This window comes from Xenopus laevis, chromosome 1S, assembly GCF_017654675.1.
Source record: "Xenopus laevis strain J_2021 chromosome 1S, Xenopus_laevis_v10.1, whole genome shotgun sequence".
Taxonomy (NCBI): domain Eukaryota; kingdom Metazoa; phylum Chordata; class Amphibia; order Anura; family Pipidae; genus Xenopus; species Xenopus laevis.
Window position 1 is genome coordinate 72,113,216 of NC_054372.1, and position 23,969 is coordinate 72,137,184.

Here is a 23,969-nt window from a genome sequence, read left to right on the forward strand (position 1 = left end):
AACAATGAATTAAATCTCCGCCAAATGGGTGTTCTCTCATTCTGCATAAAGTGTTTATAAACAGAACTGCTTGAAGAGCATTCAGGTTCACAGACATGAATTAGCTGGAACAAAACACATAGCATTCCCATATTCTATTTCGTTATGTAATTTTTATGGACAAGGAAATCCTTTATGCATTTTCATGCTTTGCCACTTTGACATGTAAATAATTTATCTCTTTTGTGCTTTTCTTATTCACAGAATTAAATCATCATCATTTCATCATCATTTATTTATATATGTTTGAATTCCACAAAATGCAGTTACTGGCAATACTATGAAGGTAATTTTAATGTTTTAAATTTGAAGTGGTATTTGAAATTCACAGTGAAAATATGTTTGACAGAAAAAAATTATGTGAAAAGAACACTGGCATAGAAAAAGGTAGTTTCAGTTCAATATATTATTCTCGATATTGTAATTATTTAACTCCCCTTAGACTTTATTGACACAGTACTGTGACTATGGGGCAAATTCACTAAGATTCGTAGTTGCGCCAGTGTCCGCTTCGCCGCACTTCGCCCGGCGTATTTTCGCCAGCGCTACGCAAATTCACTAAAATCCGAAGTAGCGCTCATGGGAAGCGTAAGGTTGCGTAGTTGCACTAGCGTTAATTCGCCAAGCAAAGCGAAGTTACGCTAGCGATGCTTAATTTGCGTACGGCGCCAAATTGAAGTTACAATGGAGGTATATGTAGCATCACTACACAAGCCTGGGAAACCTTCAAAACAGCAAATAAAATTTTTATTTTGCTCTACACATGTGCCCACTGTATAGTTAAGGTGCCATTTTCAGCCTATCACCCATAAAAAAAGAAAAAATGCCAGCGTTTTTTGGGACTTTTTTTGGGAAATTTTAAAACTTTTTTTGAAGCAATCCCTATCTACTCTATTGCACTTCGCCTGGTCTGAGGTGGCGAATGAAGTCTGGCGTAAAAGGTAGCGTTCAGAAAAATGCGCGCGTCAATTAATTTGCGTAGTTACGTCCGTTGGGCGAATTAACGAAAATGCGCTACGCTAGCAAATTAACGCTAGAGTTAGGCGCTTCGTCCTTTAGTGAATTTGCCCCAAAGAGTCAAGCAAAAATTCATATGTACAGACTGGACTAAGTTGATATCTTAAAAATAGTTGAAAGACAAAGACCATTACTAATGCCAGGAGTACAGGGAGCAGAGAAAAACACAATTCACTGCTTCTTGTGGAATGCACTGCTGGGTGATGGCTGATTTTTTATTATATATATATATATATATATATATATATATATATATATATATATATATATATATATATATATATATATATATATATATATATATATATATATATATATATATACACACACACACAGGGCCGCTGTTATAAATCACGGGGCCCTGTACATCAAAAGTTTTGGGGCACCCTGGGCCCTGCCCATCCTGGCCCCCATCCCAGATCCTGCTCACTCAACATCACAGTTAAAAAAGGTGACCCACACACACACAAGTTATAAAAAGCTATTGGTGACCAGGGCCCCCCTATAAGTAAAAAAAAAACATTGGCACCAGGGCACCCCATAAGTTTTTTAAAAAAGCATTGGTTGTCAGGGCTGTTTCCGCGACTTCGAGTCTTTTCGCTGCTTCAGGATTTCAGCTTCCGCTTTTACAGCACTTCGGCAATGGCCGCACGGATTCGGTGCTATCAATGGGGGCCTGGCTCTTTCAAAAAGTTCAGCACTGCAGGGCCCCCCCTTCAGGCCCGGGCCCGGTACACTTGTACTCCCTGTGCCCCCCTGATGGCGGCCCTGTATATATATATAAATACACAAAAGCCATGAAAATCTTGTAAATTATATCCTTGTGGTGAGTTCTGATGTCATCAGTTATAAACGGTGAGTTCTGATGTAATTTCTGTCACATGACTCATTAAAACTTCGGACTCGTGTTTTTATATGGTTATTTTGTAATCTCCTATAAAACAATCACATTGCTGGAAGTTAGATGCACCTCTGAAATCTACAAGCCCTTAAACTTATTGTAAGGGGAAAAACTCACCCTGGTGGTCTAGGGGTGCGGCGGGGACGCCCGCTGCGCCGCTCCGTATCCGGCGCCATCTTGTCCCCCTAAGGGCGCGCGTGCCTCCTTGTCTCTTACAGGCACAGGCGCGCTGGCGTGATGACGCCAGAGCGCAATGGCGCCAAATTTAAATGTATAAATAGCCTGAAAGGGCTTCCAGACATTGCCTGTGATAGGATTTGTTCCTGGTGTTTCTGAGCCTAAGCTATTTCTGTCTGAACCTGTTTGTGATTCCTGCTGTGACCCCTGCCTGGCTTTTGACTATTCTTTTTTTTTTTGTAATCAGTTTTATTAACAAATACGCATATAGACATACATTTCTTATGCACCGTACATCATGAATGTGGAACAAGTACCTCGCAGGGTTTGCATTAAAATTCTACATCATTTCTTAACAGAAAAACTTTCCAAGTAGTCGTATTTGCTTATCTATATATCGCACAAAACAAAACAAAACTTGTATGCTGCTTGACAATACATCTTGATTAAGGTCGTTCCTACTCAGTAACAAATTTCCCTTTTCCATTGTTGGTGTTACAGGTGTTATCTCTACCCTTCTTGATTTTGGTAAGTATCTTCTGAAATGTCTATAAATTGTTAGTAGCCCATATCTACACAGGTCTCCAGAAATACAATAAACTATTAATCAACCTTTGTTATGTATTCTCTCCACGGCAACCACGTGGCAATGTAATTTGCAGTTGTCTCAGCAAGTCTTTCCTTAGGGAACCATCAGGAGCAAAATTGTGAAATAACAATATAGCAGGTGCATTTCTCTGAACTGGCTCCCCAATAATCAAAGAGCATATATCCAATATCTCCCTCCAATATGTTTGGATCTTAGGGCAATTGAACCAAATATGTTCTAACGTTCCCGGATTGCTATTACATCTCTAGCAGAGGTCAGTAGGCACCAACCCCATTCTCCTAAGAACCACTGGAGTCCTGTACCATCGAGATAACAACTTATATGAGGACTCCTGTAGCCGATTACTGATAGAACATTTACTTATTATTTACACCTTTTCCCATTCACAGTCAGATAACGTAATATTCAATTCTTTTTCCCATTTCTTGGTAAGGGTCGGATATACAGGGTATTTCCTATCTATAATTATACCATATAGTAGTGATAAAGTATGTTTCAACGGAGCATCTAATGCACAAAGTTGTTCAAATGCTGTGAGGGATCTCGCTACTGTCCCATTTAAGTGAAGTTTGTGCAACAGATTTTGTACTTGACGATACAGCCAGTGATCCGTGTAAGACCACCTCTCTTTAGTCTGCATTGCTTTTGGAACGGGGTCTGGCTTTTGACTATTCTGACTTCTGGATCCTGACCTTTGCCTGAATACCAACTACCTCTTCTGATTAACCCTCTGATTGACTTCCTGGTTTGACCCTTGCCTGCCTGACTACGCTTATTCTCTGCCTGCCTCGACCCGGCCTGATCTGACTACTCTTTTGCCTAACGCCTTGTACTATGATCTTCTGTCCAAAGACTTAGCTTTACAGTCGTGCCCCTCTGCCTATCCAGAACCCTCATCTTGCACCTCTCGTTTAAGTCCAGGTGGCATCCAAGTAAGCCGGGGGCTTGTCCCGAGGCCCAAAGGCGGTCACACTATTGGTGAAGCACGAGCCGAGACCAGGGTGCCTGGTGTTTGTTCTGGTGTTGGGTGCTGACCGTGACACTTATCTATATACCATTTACTGTAGTTTGGTTATTTAATGTAGTTAATTATCACCCACTGAAAAAAACTTCTGATCAATTCTGGCTATTTGGGACCCCTTATTGGCAGTCATGTTCCCATGTAAGTTAATGGAAAAATGAGGGGTCACAAATAGCCAGAATCAGTTTGAGGCTAGTGATACACTGTACATTTTTCTGCTGCCATAAATTCATCTGCCCCATGTGTTCCAGTGGACAAAAAAGCATTGTGTGCCATAGGTAATGCCTAAAGAATGTTTTATTAACTGGCTTATCTCTAAAGTGTCATTAACATCACTGACTAATGAGAAAAGCCTAAATTACAGCAGAACATGTTCCTAATAAGCACCCGATGAATGTCTCCAAGTGTTTAAAATGTTCCTAAAAAGTACCTGATGAATGCTTATGCTTTGATAAAGAGTGTAAGCAGGACAGGACCTTAAGAAGCTTAAGAAGATGAAGCATGTAGGATGATATTTATGTATGAAAATATATAAAACCTTTATGAATCAAGAATGTACATATAAAGGCTATATTACCACCAAACTCATACAATTGGTAGCTTATGGCACTAATATGAGTATACACCAACAGATAAAACCAACATGTCGGCAACACCAAACAATGCAAATGTGACAATGAGTGGCAGTTTATTTGGGCAATAAAATATGTACTGTATAACAAAACTCTCTGCATACGACGAAGACCACATGCACCAAGTCGTTCTTTCTAATGCATACATCACATTTAGGATGGTGCAAAGCTTGCCTTGATAATAGTGTTTCACAAAATGGCACCTGCCTATATGCTCTTATTGTGGAATCCAAAAGAAGGAAGGAAACACAGATAAATTATATGGTGTAAGTAAAGTTTATTTGGAAGTATTTCTTAGGGTGGCAGATCCGATATAACGCTTGTGTATTAAAATAGATGTATTAGTCATGTGCACCCAACCCTAACCTGCCCCTTGAAAATCCGCAGCCGGCCCCTGGGTCTGTGTCTACCTCGTCCGTCCCATCTCTGATTCCTTTAAGGGGGTGGGACAGGGCAGGTGTACCTCTAAAAAATAGACTTTGCTGGATGTGGAAGCGGGGCACAGTTAAGTCGCTGATGAACAGTTGAAAGCTTGCATTATTTATTGTACCCTTCTACCTCTGTTGTAGAGACCTACCAGGAATAGGGTGGGCTTTCATGAAATTCTGGGAGTTTTGAGCCATTTCCTCATAAATGTTTCAATATGGAATTTAAAGACATAAAGTTAGATATGAGTGGTGCAAGTTATAATGTACATGAAGCATTCATCAGTGTATATGATTACATGTTACCACATATTTGGTCATAGATGAACACTGCTCTTTCAAAACTGTACAGGACAAACAAGAAAATCTTGATCTAGCTGGGATGCCATTTTATTAGTTTTGCCAGAACAAATGTTTCCTTACAGCACAGACCTATGACAGTATAATATGGAGTATGCAAACCATATATGGAAATGTAAAAAAATACAGTCAATCTGGGCAAATAATATTGAAGAAAAAATGTATTCTACAGTATATCAGACAATATTTAGGCAACTTTGGATGTGGTCTGTTGAATATATCATTATACAGATATGATTTATTTCCAACACAAAGACATATATTTTATCACATTTTAATTGTCCGCATGACTTGCAGACATAATGAGCAAGAATATTTGAAACAATTTGTTCTTTCTATCCAGCAGATAGCATATTGCACTTATGTAAAGTCCTTAGTAACTGCCTCTGCAAAGTTCGGAGCCGACATCAAAATTGTAAATGTGGCGATAATGGCAAAAAGTGAAAATGCCACAAGACACAGGCGGTCTATGACAGCAGCTGCAAACTTCCACTCACTGCAGATTTCTTCTCCTGCGTCTTGTTCTCTGAAGCGCCTTGCAATGTACTGCACTTCCTCCAAGATCTTCACTATTTCTGGCATGTTCTCCTTCTTCTGAATCAGGTCACTGTCTTCTAGGGATGGACAATTCACTCTGGCACATACAACCCCTGAATCACTGTTGGGTGGACAGCATGGACTCTCCAGAGTATGGTATCCACAATATACTAGGTTTCCATTAGTTGACTGGTGTCCAGGTGCTATGTTCATTTCAATACTACTGATACTTGAATGGTGATTTGGATAGATGTATTTGCAAGGTATGGGCCTTTTGTTCTCACCGGGTTTTCTCATTCGTAAAAACCATGCACACCAGTTTAGTAGGATAACCCTTACCTAGAACAACAGAAAATAAAAAATGAAGGGCAACATAAATTACAGTATAAGCCAAACGAACACTCATGTTACATCTATACCTGGTTTCTTATGTTACTAATATTGGGATTTAATAGAAAGGGCATACATTCTAAGGCCAGATTCTTATATATTATATATATTATATACTGTATATATATATATATATATATATATATATATATATATATATATATATATATATATATATATATAACGATTTGTAAGTGAGGATCCGCACACCAAAGTTTTCATTTAACCAAAGTGTTTTATTTCGTACATAGCTCCGACATTTCGGCCCACATTAGGGCCTTTCTCAAGGATGAGAAAGGCCCTAATGTGGGCCGAAACGTCGGAGCTATGTACGAAATAAAACACTTTGGTTAAATGAAAACTTTGGTGTGCGGATCCTCACTTACAAATCGTTATATGAATCCTTTTTTGGACCCTGCACCCACCAAGAGAGAACTAAGTCCGGTCTTCAGAGTGCGGTCGTTTATCACAGACTATATATATATATATAAATGATGACATGGGCTCCCTATCGCGGTTCCACGAACGACTCAATGGGTTTCATTCCTCCGTTAAATTTTCCCGGATTTGTGATTCAAAAAAAGTGTCATTTTTGGACATTCTAATTCATAGGGAGAGAGGTTTATAAACTAAATTATACTCTAAGCCCACTGACCAGATACTTCATTTTGAAAGCAATCACCCCTTACATACCAAACAGTCAATCCCTTTTAGTCAATTCACCCGGGTGCGCAGACTAGTAAGTGATCCTGGGATGAGAGAATTTCAAACTAAACAAATGAGAACCAAATTTAAACAGAGGGGATATCCATCTAAGGTACTAGACAGAGCAGAAAAAATCATTGATCATAGGAAGGTTAAGAAAACAAAGGGGTCGAGGATTACCTTTGTCACCCAATATGGACCATTGAGTAAACAGGTCAATACCATTTTACGTAAACATTGGTACATACTACGTAGGGCATACCCTATGGTGGGGGGAATTTGCTTCCCCTCCATTGATATCATATAAAAAAGGTACAACTATTGGATCAAAAGTATCTAGATCCCTAGTTCAAAAGGGAGATACATAAAGTAACACGTTTTTAGGTACCAGAAACATGGGTATGTACCAATGTTTAAATTGTACACAATGTAAACATGTGATAAAGGGAAAAACTTTTGTGCATCCAAGCACAGGCGAAATTGTGCAGATTAGGGGATATCACATCTGTTTGTCCCAATTCGTGGTATATGCTATTGTGTGCCCTTGTGGTAAGATATATGTTGGGGAAACTGTCCAGAAAGTAAAGTCATGGATTTCACAACATAAATCCACCATTAAATCTGGCAATTTGGCATTGCCTCTCTCTAGGCATTTTACAGAACTGGGCCACAGGACCAGTTACGATTCACAGTTTAAAACATTAACCTACAGTATAATCATAGCATGTGTCTGCTTGTTGTCATTTCTGAAGTGATTTATATAAGAAGATTATTATTTAGCTTTTCACACAACATGTTTTTTTTCATGCTGAGATCATTAGCTGTCTGCCGTTATTTGTATTTTTCTGTAAAGGCTCATGAAGGAGTTTATGAGATGTGACGTGGTTGCTTGGATCTGGCATAAGCTCCCAACCTGCCTTATGTTCCATCAGAGAAAGTCCCATTCATCCTTTACCAGACCTTATGTATTTCACTTTTCTGCTTGACAAAGCATTACAAAAATAACTGCATTTTACCCATAATCCAATGGTGGGATACAATAACAAGGTAAGTACTTAAAAACTTTTTTAAACTAATGATCAAACTATTTATGATGAACATTATTCAGTTATATGTATATTTTTGAAGATTCTGAAAACAAATGCAAGAATATTTTGAATTGTGGCTTAACCACTTTTGGACTGGGTTGTTTTTCTCTAATATATGAGTATAAGCAAGGTAAATCTTATCATTTCCAATACTTACCATTCTGGGCATTTTTCCTGCTTGAGGATCATGGTGATGAAACTGCAGAACTAGTACTGTAACTACTACAGAAAGGCCAACGATTACCATAATGCTTGCAAAATACTGAGCTGCAAACAGAAAGAGAGGGGAGAGGTGTCAGAGTGGTTGGTTATAGCGTATTTATTGTAACACATGCCTAATATATTGAATATATTGAGAGTCCAAATAAATGATGCCATAAATTAACCCACCTTAAGTCCCCTTTAACTAAAAAGATTCAGGAATTCATTATAATCAATGTGTTCCTGAAGACTGTGTGTTAACAGTGCCCTCAAGAGCCTCATGGTTTATCACATATGTGCAGAATATTTAAATTAGGGGCAGCAGATATAATCGTTGCCATCTCACCTTATTAGTACTGACCACATTTAAAAGCCACATCCTGCATGGCTAATTAGCAATTAATTTAGATGCATACTGCATGGCTGCACATAAATCACCTAACCACAAAAGATCAACAGAACACATACAACTGCACTCAGGCATGCACCAAATTAACACACATGATGTCAACAAATTACATCTTCCACATGAATCTATATAAATACTCTGTTTTACACCATCTTTGGGCTCTTCCATGTTCTACCTGCATTCCCCTGTGCTGGATCTTTCATGTGTTCCACTGCAAGGGAATGCAGGAGTTAATGCAGCCCTGTAGTTCCTAATGGTTTGTACACACTGCAGGGCAGGCAAGCAGGATAAAACAATTGTGTAAAAGCCCTAAAATTGCTAAAACATCACTAACCAATTTTTGTTTTTTAATTTGTTTTTAAAAGAGGTTAAGACTAATCATGCCCTTTGGGAAAGATACCTCTATTGATTTATGATGCTGGGTATCTGTAGTTGTTGCTTAAAATTCATTTAATGACCATGTGATGTAACATGTAAGCTAACATTGTGAGATGTCTAAGTACATTTATATTCATGGTTCTGACCCTACAGAAATCTGCTACCTATGACAAGACTATCTGTCATTCACATCAGATTGATTGCCAGTAGACTTCCGCAATGATGTTCTCCTAGGGATCTCTAGACTTGAATTCGTTCACCTGCCCTGCATATAAAATGCATATACTAACTTAGTAGAAAAAGCTTTCCTATACAATAGGAAAAGGCAATTAAGAAAAATTTGATTTTGCTGCTAACTTATTTACAGTAGTTTCCTTAGCATGAATATACCCCCTGCTTTAAAGTCTACATGTTGAGTCATCTTGCATCTATAATTACAGTTGGGTCACCTAGTTTAGAGAGATAGGAGTGAAACCCTTTAATGCAAGCATCCAACATATGTATATACTGTTCATCAGGACTTAGTGACTCTTGTAAACTTATAGTTGGGACCTAGGAGGAAGCTGTGTTTAGAAAGTCCAATAATTGGTATCCAAAGAGTTAAAGCAAGTTCACAGTCGTATCCAGTAGTATTGGACTTGCATATGTGCACTACAGCATAATTTCCTGATTATACTATCTTGTGCATGCAAGTTTAGTTATGACAAAATTTTTAAACTAGTAGCAAACTAAATGCTACTGGTAACTAAATAAAGAAATACATTTTTGAGGAAGACTCAAAATACTCTTATTTGTCTATGACAGTTTTACGCTGCAATTCTGTTGCTTAATGTACATTTGGAAGAAGTAGCACATGCAAAGTTTATGCTGCCTGGGGCTAAGAACCATCTATAGAAATATGTCTGTGGGATTATCTCTCCCTGCACTATAAGAACACTCTACTACTGCAGAGAATTCTGCAAAATAAAACCAATAAGATTATTTGCCAGGTGAACATTGTGATACCCAGTAACTTTTAAATGTAATATACTGTAGATGCAATAGAGACTCTCCTAAGGATTATATAACTGGCAAATTAAAAATGCATCTGACCAGTGCCCATAACATCAGCTCCTAGCTGACTTATGTTTTCATATTAGTTTGATTAACCACAGTGATTAATGTGGGTTTTAATAAACTATAAATCCACCAGTCTACTTTTAGTTTGCAAGACAAATGTATTTTCTTTGAATGTAAAAATGTTTTTTAACAGAAGTGGCGGCTTTTAGGAACACACAATTAAATTCAGCATGACCTAACTGCCCTTTAATCATGTTTAGACAAAATCAATCAAGGGAACAGCCAGACAAAGGGATTAAAATAAAAATGCATTCTGACTTTGAATAATCTGTATTGATTTGCAGAACATGGAAACATGGTATGTGATAGTATTTAAAATGATTATTGCTTTTGAAATACAGAACCTAATCCCTGACAATAGAAAATCAATGTAGCCTGGTTTATATAAGAAATTAAAGTAATTTAATGACATACATATATAAGCAAAGTCTCATGAACAGAAATAACTGTTTAAATAACTAACTGCTTTATTTAAAATGACAGATTAATGTTCCTTTATGTATGGTGCATTATGGCAACACCACTCTAATCCCCAGAATTTCTCTATATGAATGACTGACTTCCTTCCTTGAGCACTGGTAGGCAAAAACTGTCAAAGCTGACTTCTGTAAGGTTAGGGCATGTTCACATAGGAAAATCATAGCATGTGCTGAAATATTATCTTAAAGAGGTTGTTCATCCTCTGCTGCTTTCTTCTTCTGCCTCTTTCAAACTTTCAAATTGAGGTCACCTGCCATGGCAGGCTAAAAAATGATTGCTCAGCTACAATAATTGTTACTTTCTATTACTATTCTAATTGTATATATTTTATACTTGTTCTATTCAGTATTGTCTTGCTTTGCTTCCATTAACCTCAGGGTAGCTGGTTTACAAAAGGTGACCTGCGGTATTATAAGCCCTTTGCAAGCATTGTATTGTCGCCTAATCAGCTCAGCCCAGGACCATATATCACATACCTCCCAACATTTTGAAAATAAAAAGAGGGACTAAAATGTTCGCGCACATAGCCTGGCGATATTTTTTGACCATACCCATTTTTGTGGCCACACCCCTAATTACCATGTTCATTTTACAAAATTTGGCAGGTTATGAAAGGTTGAACATATGTGTTTTTTTTAGTTATTACAGTTTTGCTAATGAAGGTGAATTGCCCTTTAAGCTGTGAGTCTAACATTTCCCAAAGGACCTGTTATCTTATATTGTTACAATTACTTATTTGCTTATCTAGAAATTGTTACAAAGGTATCTTATCTTCTGCTTTGGCTGTTCTTGGCTCTCTGCCAAAAGGCAATTAAGTTAGAAACTTTGTTTCTTTTTCTGGCTGTGGGGACTATGGGTTGAGCTGTCAAAAGAGGGACTGTCTAAAAAGGGACAGTTGGGAGGTATGGTCCTGGTACTTAGTAGCGCAGTGTCTCCACCTAGCAGGAACCTACGGGTGGCCCCACTGGGAACACAGTAATAAAACACACACACTATTTGTTAAACAGAACATGTTTATCTAAAATAAATGGGCAACTAACACAGACAGCACTAACCGCTGGCAATAGGGCTTCACTAACTAACTTGCTTGCGTGGTCTGTCAGACTAAATAACTGGATAAGTTCTTTAAAGTAACGGATGGCTCCTGACAGTCCAAGTAATACAAATCTGTAGAAATCTCTGAGCGCTCCTTTAGTACCCTGTCACTTTAAATATCAGTACTCACTCCAAATCCTCTTTAGATGCTTTATAGTTTCTCTTCAGTCGAGTCCAGCAAAGTCAGACATACAGTGAGACTACCAGCCCCTTTGGATGCTCAGATAGGAATCTCCTGCTGGTTGTTCCTCCAGTCTGTATTCCTTTCACACTCTCTGTCTCTCCAGGCATAGTATGAGGCTTCCCTGTCCCAGCTTGATCCAAATGTCTGATTTTGGTGGAGCCTCTCAGCTCTCTGGGCCCACCGGCAGCTCTCTGGTCTCTCTCTATGTCCAGCGTGTGGTTCTCTCTGCTAGGCTTTTCTCTTCTGCTGTTTCCTCTTCCTGCCAGCCACTCACTAGCTGCTGTGTCACTTCCTGTAGCACTGAGAGCCTGTACAGCTGGTTGCTAGGGAACAGCTTACAGCACACAGACAGGCTCTGTGCCTGCTCCTTTACAGTGCAAGGATTTTACACTACTTCCCTACACACATTTTCACTCTTTGTACAAACCAGACTGGGGCTTCCTGCAGTACTTACTGATATCTAGTTCTGTTTCTCCAATAATAAGGGACAGAACGGTCAGACGTTTAATTCTCATCTCTTTATTCTGGATGTTACAGAGATTTATGATGTATCAATGTCCTGTTGTCTAATGACTTACCCATATGACTCTGTACTGGCTCACTAATGGCTTATGTTTGCTGCTTCAGCATTCCTCTCTGTTACGTGGGTTGGCATTGGACTGAGTGCGCTGACTCAATAGGCCACACATAGAAAGCAATGCTCAGTGTACTTAATAGGCTGTGTATGTACTGCACATCTAATTAGAAATAAATGCCATATAAACCTCACTCATTAGCAGGGGACACTTCCCCTTTAAGAGCAGAGAACAGAGGTGACTTCAATCTGGGGATGTGACAGTTGGTTCAGTCCGTTGGTTGTCACTTTGGTGAGAGGTAAGCGTACTTTCCCTCTGAGAGATTTTCTTGCCAAATAACCCTTATTTTAGGTAAATAATAGGGTGATGCCCCCAAACTTGTGGATGTTGTGCCTCTTACTGATTTTAGTGAATTTGGAGATTTTTTCCCCTAAAATTGGCTTGGGAGGAGCCTTTAATCTTAGTGCTGGTTTGTTGGCTCTGTGTTAAGTGTATATTCCCTCTGAAACTTTTTTTGACAAATAACCCTTATTTTAATGGAAAAAGAGTGGAAATATTTGGGTTACACCCCCCTAACTAGCAGATGTTCCTCCTGTCACTGATTTTAGTGAATTTGGAGATTTTCCCCCTAAAATTGGCTTGGGAGATGCCTTAGTGCTGGTTGGGAGAAACAGACCAGGATTTGGCAGTTATACAGGGCTATCAGCAAATATTCACATTTATTAATGAAGGGAACATTTGGGGACCCCTGTACCTCACCATAAGCTGCTTAATTTGTGTTCCCAGTACTGACAGGCTCCTTAGAGATTTTTCCCTCTGCCCCCTGGTATCTGCCCCAGCCCTGCTCTTATGTAATAACATTGTAGCTAAATACATGTTCCCTTTATCCAAGTCTAGAACTAGGGGTGGGAAGCAGAGGCACGTGCCATGGGGACAGTAGGAGGGGGATAGCAAATGAGTGGGGGAGGGACATACAGCAGGTCCCATAGAAGAGAGATGACTTTACCCTTAGGGATTTGACAGTTGGTTTTGTCCGTTGGTTGTCACTTTTGTGAGAGGTATGTGTACCTGGGGAATTTTCTTTGCTTTGGAGGAGCCTTTAATCTTAGTGCTGGTTGGGAGACACAGACCAGTATTTGGCAGTTATACAGGACTATCAGAAAATATTCACATTTATTAATGAAGGGAACATTTTGGGACCCCTGTAGCTCACCATAAGCTGCTTCATTTGTGTTTCCAGTACTGACAGTCTCTTTAGAGATTTGCCCCACTGCCCCCAGCCCTGCTCTTATGTACCAACATTGTAGCTAAATACATGCTCCCGTTATCTAAGTTTGGAACTAGGGATGGGAAGCAGAGGCACGTGCCATGGGGACAGTAGGCGGGTGATAGCAAATGAGTGGGGGGGAGTAATAGAAGAGAGATGACTTTACCCCAAGGGATTTGACAGTTGGTTTTGTCCGTTGGTTGGCTCTGTGTTAAGTGTATATTGCCTCTAATATTGCCTGTATATTGCCAAATAACCCTTAATTTAATGGAAAAAGAGGGAAAATATTTGGGTTACACCCCCCTAACTAGCGGATGTTCCTTCTATTACTGATTTCAAACAAATGGACGGTTGCTAATGGCAGAGAGCCTAGCAACCAGATATAAAATGTTAAAAAAAAGTCAAATTGAAACAGTGGATTTGGTACATTCCTGGCTACTAAACAGCAGACGAAAATCTAACAAGTCAATGAGTCTGACCTTGAGTTGGGGACAAGAAGGATCATTGATTGATTTTCGGTACAAAAGTGCCATTATCCATAGCAACTAATGTATTATTCTAATTTGAACTAGACCATTTAATACTACTTGATATGGTGTTTCCTGTACCTTATACCTCTAAAACTGGGCCACAACGTGGAGTAAATTGCACCAGTGTATTATGGCCTTGCTTTAACTATGCCAATGCTCATTTCTTATTGGCCACTATGATCAGACTTACAGTTTTGTACAATCTGAGGCCTGGGAGTTTCTAGTGACGCAAAGCTATACTCTGTATTTTATGGGAAATATGAAGTGCTGAATGCATTATCTGTAAAGCTGACTTGTACTAATTTTTATTCTCTCTCTCTATACAGACATCGGGCTACAGCGTTTGCCGCATTTGCTGCGTTTGCTGACATTTTTGCAATTTTTTTGCAAGTTTTCTGCTCCTCATCATCAGAGCATTTTTTGGCTTCCTCCTAGTTTGATATAATCCATCCTTATCAGAACTAGTTTTTGGGATAGCCAGGGTCTCCTCAGGGAGACCCCTTGGGGTACCCGGCCTTGTGCCGGTCCCTTTTCTTTTTCTTCCAGAAGCGACAACAACTACGACTTCTGCGTTTTTTGAAAGGTAACCTTGAAAAAATCCAATTGATACTTGTATTATATCTATTAACTCTGCCCTAAGTTCACATGAGACTTTGTATAAACCCCAGTGTTTTCCCACTCTGCACCCAATACACTATGGCACCTGTAAATGTAAATGCAGATCAATGAAGTGTAAAGAATGCTCTGTGAGGGTTAAGGTGACCAGACACACATATAGATTTGTGCTACTGGCTGACTTTAAAGGGGTGGTTCACCTTTAAAGAATAAGTAAACCTTAAAAATAAGTGAATGTAAAATTGATAAGGGGGCTATTCTAAGCACTTTTGTAATTGACATTCATTATTTATTTTCTTTTTATTCCAATATATTATGGGAGACATGTACTTTTAATTTGAATGAATTGTGTTACAACAGCGCCACCTGCTGGTCATTTTCCCACCAGTCTGACCACCAAGGAAGTTGTTTGTCAGGAGAAAGAAAGAGGCTTCTGCTTAGGAAAGATGTATGAAAGGTTCTAATTTTATTCCTAAGCAGAAGAACATCAGCCTCTTTCTTTCCCCTGACAACTTCCTTGACTACTTGTAAGGTTTACTTATCCTTTAAGTTAACTTCTAGTATGTTATAGAATGGCTAATTCTAAGCAATTTTTCAATTGGTCTTAATTATTTTTTTAAAAACGTTTTAAAGTTTTTGAAATTATTTGCCTTCTTCTTCTGACTCTTTCCAGACTCTTTCAAATGGGGGGGGGGGTCACTGACCTGCAGGCTACAAATGTATTGTTATTGCTACTTTTTATTACTCATCTTTCTATTCAGGCCTCTCCTATTCATATTCCAGTCTCATTCAAATCAATGCATGGTTGCTGGGGTCATTTGGAACTTAGCAATCGTATTGCTGAAATGGCAAACTAGAGAGCTGCTGCAGAAAAAGTTAAATAACTCGTAAAAACAATTAATAAAAAATGAAATATAACAAACAAGGGAAAGTTGTGCTCATCACTAATTTTTAAAAACATTAAACGGGGGTGCAATGCGGTTGTGACTACAAAATTCACATAGACAAATACAAGAGTCCTATGTTGCAATAAATTTAAGCTGGCCAACTATGTCATTCCTGATATGGCCATTAAGGGGACAGGCAGTCTATATGGGTCCATACATGGGACAATCTGGTTGGCAGGATTTATTAGCCTGCATAGGCGGATCATGATAGCACTGCAGCCTGAAACCTTGTCATTCTTTGGTAATAAGCAATAAAATAGGATTAACATTTGTGCCCTTAGTGCACTTGAACTTCTGTCCGGGGTCTTCATAAATTATATCTGTAGTGTCTTTATTTGAACACAGAACATAATGTTATTTACAGACCAGAGGTGCCCCAGGCTAACCCTAATAGCACACCACACATATATAACCCCATAAATATACTGTACATTGTCTTCATAGAATCAAATTCAACACAATCACCAGCATTATAACGTGCCATGTAACATTGAGGGCAACAATGTGCCGCAAAATAAAGACAAGGAAATATCTTAATACTTTATTTCACCTGCTAACACTTAAACTACACAATAACGACTGTCACATTCATATAAAAGTCTTTAAAAATTTGAAACTATTGCTGTGCTGAATATATTGCTGATTTGTATCATTTTTCTTCCTTTAGACTGCTGAAACATCATGGACCGCTCCCCAGAGTTGCTGGTAATGTATCTGTTTCTTTTGTACTTCCAAAAAAGAGAAAAAAAATTCCCTCATCTAAACTGGAGTTTTAGGTGGGAGCTGCCATACCATGAAACAGGCAGCATTTACACCCATTCAAAATTACATAGTTACATAGTTAAATTGGGTTGAAAAAAGACAAAGTCCATCAAGTTCAACCCCTCCAAATGAAAATCCAGCATCCATACGCACACCCCTCCCTACTTTCACATAAATTCTATATACCCATACCTATACTATCTATGGGGGCAAATTCACTAAGCGCCGAAGCGCCGAACGCTAGCGTTACTTCGCTAGCGTTTGGCATTTTCGTTACTGCGCAAATTCACTAACGAACGCTGGCGTAGATTCGCTAGTGTTACTTCGCACCCTTACGCCTGGCGAAGTTTCGCTACGGACGTAACTACGCAAATTCACTAACGCGCGCAGTGTACTGAACGCTACCTTTTACGCTAGACTTCCTTCACCACCTCAGACCAGGCGAAGCGCAATAGAGTAGATAGGTATTGCTTCAAAAAAAGTCAAAAATTTTTCTAAGTCCCAAAAAACGCTGGCGTGTTTTCTACATTATGGGTGATAGGCTGAAAAAGATCGAACATTTTTTTGGGGCTCCCCTCCTTCCCCCCTACATTTCCTGACTCATGGCAACTTACCTATACAGTGGGCACATGTGTAGGGCAAAATAAAATTTTTATTTGATGTTTTGAAGGTTTTCTAGGCATTTGTAGTGCTGATACGTATTCCTCCATTGAAATTTGAATTTGGCGCCGTATGCAAATTAGCCTTCGCTAGCGTAACATCGTTTCACTTAGCAAATCAACCCTAGCGCAACTTCGCAACCTTACGCTACCCCTGAGCGCAACTTCAGATTTTAGTGAATTTGCGAAGCGCTGGCGAAACTACGCCTGGCGAAGTGCGACGAAGTGCGGCGAAGTTACGCCTGGCGGACTGCGAATCTTAGTGAATTTGCCCCATAGAGTTTAGTATCACAATAGCCTTTGATATTATGTCTGTCCAAAAAATCATCCAAGCCATTCTTAAAGGCATTAACTGAATCAGCCATCACAACATCACCCGGCAGTGCATTCGACAACCTCACTGTCCTGACTGTGAAGAACCCCCTACGTTGCTTCAAATGAAAGTTCTTTTCTTCTAGTCTAAAGGGGGGCCTCTGGTATGGTGAAAATTGTATCTCTCTTTCTTTTCTTAAAGGCGATTTTGTTGACCCGGAAGAACTTCAGGGAGGAAGAGATAGACATCGAGAGTCTACTCTATTTTTATGGTAAATATTATATTAATCATCCATTCCTTTATTCAATGGGCTTCTCAGTAGGCTTCTAGGGTTTCAAAGGCAAAGACTGTAGCGCTGGTCTATTATTATTATTATTATTATTAATAATAAAATTTATTTATATAGCGCCAACATATTTTGCAGTGCTGTAAAGTAAATGTGTTTATACAACTAAGTCACATTAATTACATACATAGAACATATGGAGTTACATACATCACAACCAATACCGGGACAAAAGGTAAGGAAGGCTCTGTGCAAAAAGAGTTTACAATCTAAAGGGAAGGGAATAAGACACGAGGTGTGGGAGTGGGCAAGATCAGATATAAGTGGGTGAGAGATGTAGAACTGTATGTGGTATTGCATTTGGTAGTTAAGCAGAGGGAGGGGAGGCTTCTCTAAATAAGTGTATTTTAAGAGATCTTTTGAAGGCAGAAGGGTTGGGAGAAAGTTAGACATAAAATTTCAGAGAGAGAATTGTATGTAAATGTCCTTCCCTCCTTTAGCTCAGTGTTTCATGGAAATGTTTTTTCCCTTGCAGAACATCACTACAGGAGAGAGTTCGGGAAGATAGATGACTTGTAAGTAAAACAGAAATTTGCTTATTTTTGGGAATTGTTAGCCGTTGCCCCGGGGTGTGTGCAGGAGAGATAAGGGGGCAAAATGGGATCCCTCATTGGCCTCAGAATTTGGTGTCAATTGACCTGTCCTGTATTGTTTGGCCCCTGAGACACTATCTCTTGGGGGTCTGAATAAAGTGCAAAATGTACCAGGGTGGTGTGCCAGGGGCCAGCCACATGCACCCAATCACCCATTCTCTAATTGCAGCATCACATAGTAAATAAACCCCCTGCTTCAAGATTGTATAGACTTTGGACATCGACTCCACACCAGGGCCCTATCTATAAATATTCATCGTAAGCAATTTAGAACATTTTAGCTGACTTTTCCTCCTTCAACTATCTCTAAAAAAGATTATTTTGCCGGAAATTGTTCTTTGATTAGTGCCTTTTTATTTTCACTGTTTTTGGATCATTTGGGCTCTATACAGTTTAACCAGGGCCCAGACATAGTAGAAATGCAATGCAGCAGTAGATACAACCTTGTATTAATGCTCAATGGGAATTCCTTTTCAGAGCCAACTTCCTCATCCGATACGGAGACACCCACCAATACCTGACTAGGGCAAACCTAGTCTATTTCATCTATGTGGTCATGAATCTGGTAAGGAATCCAAAATATGGAATAATGATATTAGATTGTAATTATTATTATTATAGAAATGTTGTGTCCCCAGGCCTTTTGTTTCTCATGGACTGTTGCGCCCCTGGTCTGATTCAGTCCATTAACTATTTGCAATTTAGTGTGGCATTAGATTGCCAGCTCTTGGCTTATACAATGTAGTCAGCTATTGCACCTCCAGACTAGAAACTAATTATAGAGGAGAATATATATGTTTTATGTCCCAAACTGAGAAGAAAAATAAAATGCTATCCCCAAGTCTATAAAAACATTGCCCTGTGGCCTTCATGTACATGCGGGTGAAGCACTAATATTTATTGTAAATTCCTATTGTTGCCAGTATTTGTTTCTTATGCCCTTTAAACCAGGAACTGACAGTAACCCATATAATCATATATCTAATTATAATATACAAAAGCCATGTATATCTTGTAAATTATATCCTTATAAATGGTGAGTTCTGATGTCATTTCTGTCACATGACTCACTGAAACTTGTGTATTATAATAAATAAAGTACCCCCAGATGCAAAATATGAGGATATTAGAAGTTACCTCGGAGTTCCATGACCTGTAAAAAAACATTATATTTACAAGAGGGGGTACTTTATTCACTATATTATTATTATAATTATATACATATCACTGATGTGTGGCCTATAGTGACACTGCAGGTGAATGGGAACTGCACAGCAGCGCTGCTCCATATTTCTGCTTCCCATCTACCCAATAATATTGCTTAATCCATTTCTCCCTCACTCTGACACTTTTTTATGTTACAGGAACAACTGGATAAGATTGTGACTGATTTCCAGCTGCCGGAATCACCTGTAAGTGGCATTATTAGTATTAATATTAGTGTCTGGGTGCCTTAGTAACAGTAGTAACAGTATTATTGACTGGATCTCTTCTAATCTCACCCACCTAAGTCCCATTTTCATCAGCAACAAAGCAAAAGCAAAGACTGTTGCAATGCAGTGTGGGTTATGCGCAGAGGCCCCTCATAAGAACCCTAATAACATGGGTATAATGCAGTGTATAACATTGAGTCTCTTCTCCCACAGCTCAGAGACATCAAAATAGACGCAGAGGAGGTTGCTGAAGCCTTTCAAGTAAGTGTCAGGATCACTGTCTCTGTCCCTCATGCTTCCTCCAATACAGAGTATAAATGTCTTATTTACCCTTTGCTCCTCTCCTTGTGTCTTCCCCGACAGACTTTAAGATCAATATCGGAGGGCATGGAGAGCAAACTCCTCGAGAAGGAGAAGGAGCTGGAAGAAGCTACCATGTATGTATTTTACATTTCATTTTCCATTCCAGTTTATGACGCATATGAACAATATATATATATATATATATATATAAGAAAAAATTGATGTAGCCCGTCAGAGCACTGATTTTAGCGTTGCACAGTTTTATATTCCTCTGATTCTTCTTGCACTGCAGGTGCCACCACAATCTCCCAGAATTCCTCAGCTGCAGCCTACAATTAGACATCTAATTTAATCTAATCTGGAAAAGTCACTTGTACAACCAGTTGAAGTTAGTGATGGGCGAATTTATTTGCGGCAAAAACGGGCGCCGGTGCAAAAAAAATGGGCGCCGGCGTCAAAAACGAGACGCCGGCACCGTTTCGCGAATTTTTCGCCGTTTTGCGAATTTCGCTAATTTTACGCCAAAGCGAAACAGCGCAAATTCGCCCATCACTAGTTGAAGTGTGGCTTTGCAATAGTATGAATTGTGAGTTAGGAACCATTCAGTCCAGACGAAGAGCAGACAGAAAAATAGGTTCTATGTAATGATTTTAACACAGCAAGAAGGCGAAAAAATGTATATCGGAAAACCTTCTCTTTTTATCCCATTTTCCACAAAAATTTGAGCTGGTCTGTCAGTTTACTCTTATCTACCCATATAAAATACTGACCCCCCCATCAACACATCAAAGACTATCAGGGAATATATTATTACTTCAGTAATGATATTTCTAGTCTCAACACTTTGAAAACAAATTACATTGACTGATTGTTCTCCATTATACCCCCTTTAGGACCAGTCAACAGGAGAAAGTGGAGGAAGATCACCTGCAGGAAGAGGAGAACCATCGGGAGGAGCAAGAAGAGGTGGAACACCATATACAGGAACAAGCGGAGCAAAAGAAGGAACAAGATGAAGATGTTCCTGCTGAAAAGAAAGAGGATGTGGAAGAACTGGAGAAGGATGTTCCTCCTGAACAGCAAGAAGAGGGGATAGAACTGGAGGAAGAAGAGGAACAAGAGGAGCAAAAGCAGGAACAAGAGGAAGATGTTCCTGCTAAAAAGCAAGAAGAGGCAGAAGAACCGGGGAAAGATGTTCCTGCTGAAAAACAAGAAGAGGTGGAAGAATTGGAGAAAGATATACCTGCTGAAAAGATAGAAGAGGTGGGAGAACTGAAGAAAGATGTTCCTCTTGAACAGCAAGAACAGGTGATAGAACTGGAGGAACAAGAAGAGCAAAAGCAGGAACAAGAGGAAGATGTTCCTGCTGAACAAAAACAGCAGCAGCCAACCCGGAGAAGAAGGGTTGCAATCAGGCTCCAGAGGATCTGGGTAATATATTTAATTACTGGCTTTCTATTTTCATATGCTAATGCACCATGTTGGCTCTCATGTACTTTATAGCCTTCCAGTCGTTCAGGCTGTCTACCCAAATGATTGGAGAAATTGAAAGGTTGCCATAGCTGCCTTGTATGTTCTCTGTCTTTTTTTTGCCTGTGGCCTGATGAGTCAGAGAATTTCTCCTATTGGCCAGGGTATGGCTGTCTATAGGTTGTACTAGGTTACTGACTCTGAGCAGAGATCTGGCCAAGTCTCCAGATATCGCTGTTGATTCTCTAGTAGACCAATAAGGGGGAGGTTTTGTAACTCTCATAGGGCCGTTGTCGCTCTTCACTTCTTTGGAAGAAGCTTTGCCTTTGGAAACTAGACTCACACCAGCTGATCAATATAACAATAAAAGGTGCCATTCCAGAGAGGTGACATGCTAATAATTATTTATCTGTAATTAATTCTTCTTTAACAATTTACAAGATATTTATTTTCTTTGCAGCGTTCCACCAAGAAGTTCTTCAGAGGGATAAATTGTCGTCGACCCACTCCTGCTCCGTGAATTACACCCACACTGGAACCCACATAAGCATTCACACATATACTTACACATGCACCCTCCCTTCCACACAGACATATTTAAAGAATTATTCAGTATTAAAATAAACATTAGGTAAATAGATAGGATGTGCAAAATAAAAAATGTTTCTAATATAGTTAGCCAAAAATATAATGTATAAAGGCTGGAGTGACTGGATGTCTAACATAATAGCCAGAACACTACTTCCTGCTTTGCAGCTCTCTTGGTTTCCACTGATTGGTTACCAGCCACTAACCAATCAGTGACTTAAAGGGGGGCTACATGGGTTGCAAAGCAGGAAGTAGTGCTCTGGCTATTATGTTAGACATCCAGTCACTGCAGCCTTTATACGTTACATTTTTGGCTAACTTATTATATTAGAAACATTTTTTATTTTGCACAGGCTATCTATTTACCCAGTTTTTCTTTTTTACATTGAACTGAACACAGACATTAAAGGAATTGTTCAGTATAAAAATAAACACTGGGTAAATAGATAGGCTGTGCAAAATAAAAAATGTTTCTAATATAGTTAGTTAGCCAAAAATGTAATGTAAAAAGCCTGGAGTGACTGGATGTCTAACATAAAAACCAGAACACTACTTTCTGCTTTGCAGCTCACTTGGTTTCCACTGATTGGTTATCAGCCACTAACCAATCAGTGACTTGAAGGGGGGCCACAGGAAGTAATGTTCTGGCTATTATGTTAATCATCCAGTCACTCTAGCCTTTATATGTTACATTTTTGGCTAACTATATTAGAAACATTTTTTATTGTGCACAATCTATTTGCCCAATTTTTATTTTTACACTGAACTGTTCCTTTAAGCCATGATCCAGGGAGTAATACCGATTGCCATTTGGAGTCAGGAAGGAATTTTTCCCTTTATTGCAGAATGGCCCAAGCACTCTAGGGTTTTTGCCTTCCTCTGGATCATTAGCTGTCATGAATGCCCAACCTAAATTGACTTTAATATGAATAAATTCTGTTCCCACCAACAGGTTTACCCATAAATATGTCTCTGAGTTTTTATTGAATCTCTATGGTGAATCTTGAGGGGAGATAAGAGGCTCCAGTGCCTCATTCTGATAAAGGTAACTGACCAATTGTGTAATTTAATACTGTGGAGGGACTGCTCAAATGGGCAGGTGCAGGGCAGAGGGGGAAAGAGGTTTTGTTAAAGGTTTGTATGGTTTTATATCTGTGCAGGGGGTTGTCAGAATGGGTTCTGCTCTGGGAATTAATTGTTTAATAAGTACACCATAAGGCTGATATACACAGGGTTAACATCTGTGCAGGGAGTTGAAAGAATGGTTTCACACTGGGAATTCATTGGTTAATATGTATGTGATGGGGCTGAAATACACAGGGTTAATATCTGTGCAGGGGTTGTTAGAATGGGTTCTCGCTGGGATATAGTGATGGGCTGATATACACAAGAAGAAATAGACACAGATATGAGGAGACCCTACTTACTATATACCCCCCATCCCTTTATTTGTGCATATTTTCATCATCTGGACCGGAGCAATGGGGATTGGTGCATGGGAAATTTTAAAAACGATTGTATCTCCAGCGCATCCCAGTGTTTTTGAACCAATGTGGGTATGGTTGGGCAGCATGCCGCCCCTCTAAAATCCTGCCGCCCTAGGCCCGAGCCTAGGTGGCCTTTCCACAAATCCGGGTCTGGCTATCTTTATAACAGAGCATTATGTCCCAGTGGCTTGCACAGATCCTATCTGATCCCCATTGTAAGCAGCAGTCCTGCCCTGCTTTATGGCAGCTGGGATTCTAGCTATCTGTATAACAGAGCATTCTGTCCCAGTAGCTGCACAGACATACCTCCCAT

The 23,969-nt window shown here is 39.4% G+C and overlaps 2 protein-coding genes across 4 annotated transcripts in view; one reads left to right on the forward strand and one right to left on the reverse strand.

Annotated features, from left to right (window-relative positions):
• Window positions 1-5,196: 5,196 nt before the first annotated feature.
• LOC108706777 (neuronal acetylcholine receptor subunit alpha-7) overlaps window positions 5,197-23,969 on the reverse strand; it is an 82,874-nt gene continuing 64,101 nt past the window's right edge. For both annotated transcript variants that reach the window (XM_018243473.2, XM_041579719.1), the window contains 2 exons: window positions 8,060-8,169; window positions 5,197-6,058 (listed from right to left, as the gene is read on the reverse strand). In XM_018243473.2, coding sequence (XP_018098962.2) covers window positions 5,543-6,058; window positions 8,060-8,169 — 626 coding nt within the window. In that variant the 3' untranslated portion in view covers window positions 5,197-5,542. The remainder of the gene's footprint in view (window positions 6,059-8,059; window positions 8,170-23,969) is intronic.
• LOC121399326 (golgin subfamily A member 6-like protein 22) lies at window positions 14,475-22,249 on the forward strand. 2 transcript variants are annotated; one of them, XM_041579720.1, is made up of 10 exons: window positions 14,475-14,723; window positions 16,370-16,407; window positions 17,638-17,707; window positions 18,258-18,297; window positions 18,853-18,940; window positions 19,740-19,787; window positions 20,022-20,069; window positions 20,172-20,245; window positions 21,005-21,542; window positions 22,042-22,249. In XM_041579720.1, exons 2-10 carry the CDS (start codon window positions 16,384-16,386, stop codon window positions 22,099-22,101), a joined length of 990 nt encoding a protein of 329 aa, XP_041435654.1. In that variant the 5' UTR covers window positions 14,475-14,723; window positions 16,370-16,383; the 3' UTR covers window positions 22,102-22,249. The 2 variants fall into 2 exon arrangements, with proteins under 2 accessions (XP_041435654.1, XP_041435655.1); XM_041579721.1 differs by lacking the exon at window positions 14,475-14,723 and having other exon boundaries at window positions 16,277-16,407.

Bases quoted from the DNA above. Each gene is read 5' to 3' on its own strand.
- LOC121399326 (XM_041579720.1), top strand. From the start codon at position 16,384: ATGGACCGCTCCCCAGAGTTGCTG. The intron at 16,408-17,637 runs GTAATGTATCTG...CTTTTCTTAAAG, and splicing joins ACCGCTCCCCAGAGTTGCTG to GCGATTTTGTTGACCCGGAA. The intron at 17,708-18,257 runs GTAAATATTATA...TTTCCCTTGCAG, and splicing joins GAGTCTACTCTATTTTTATG to AACATCACTACAGGAGAGAG.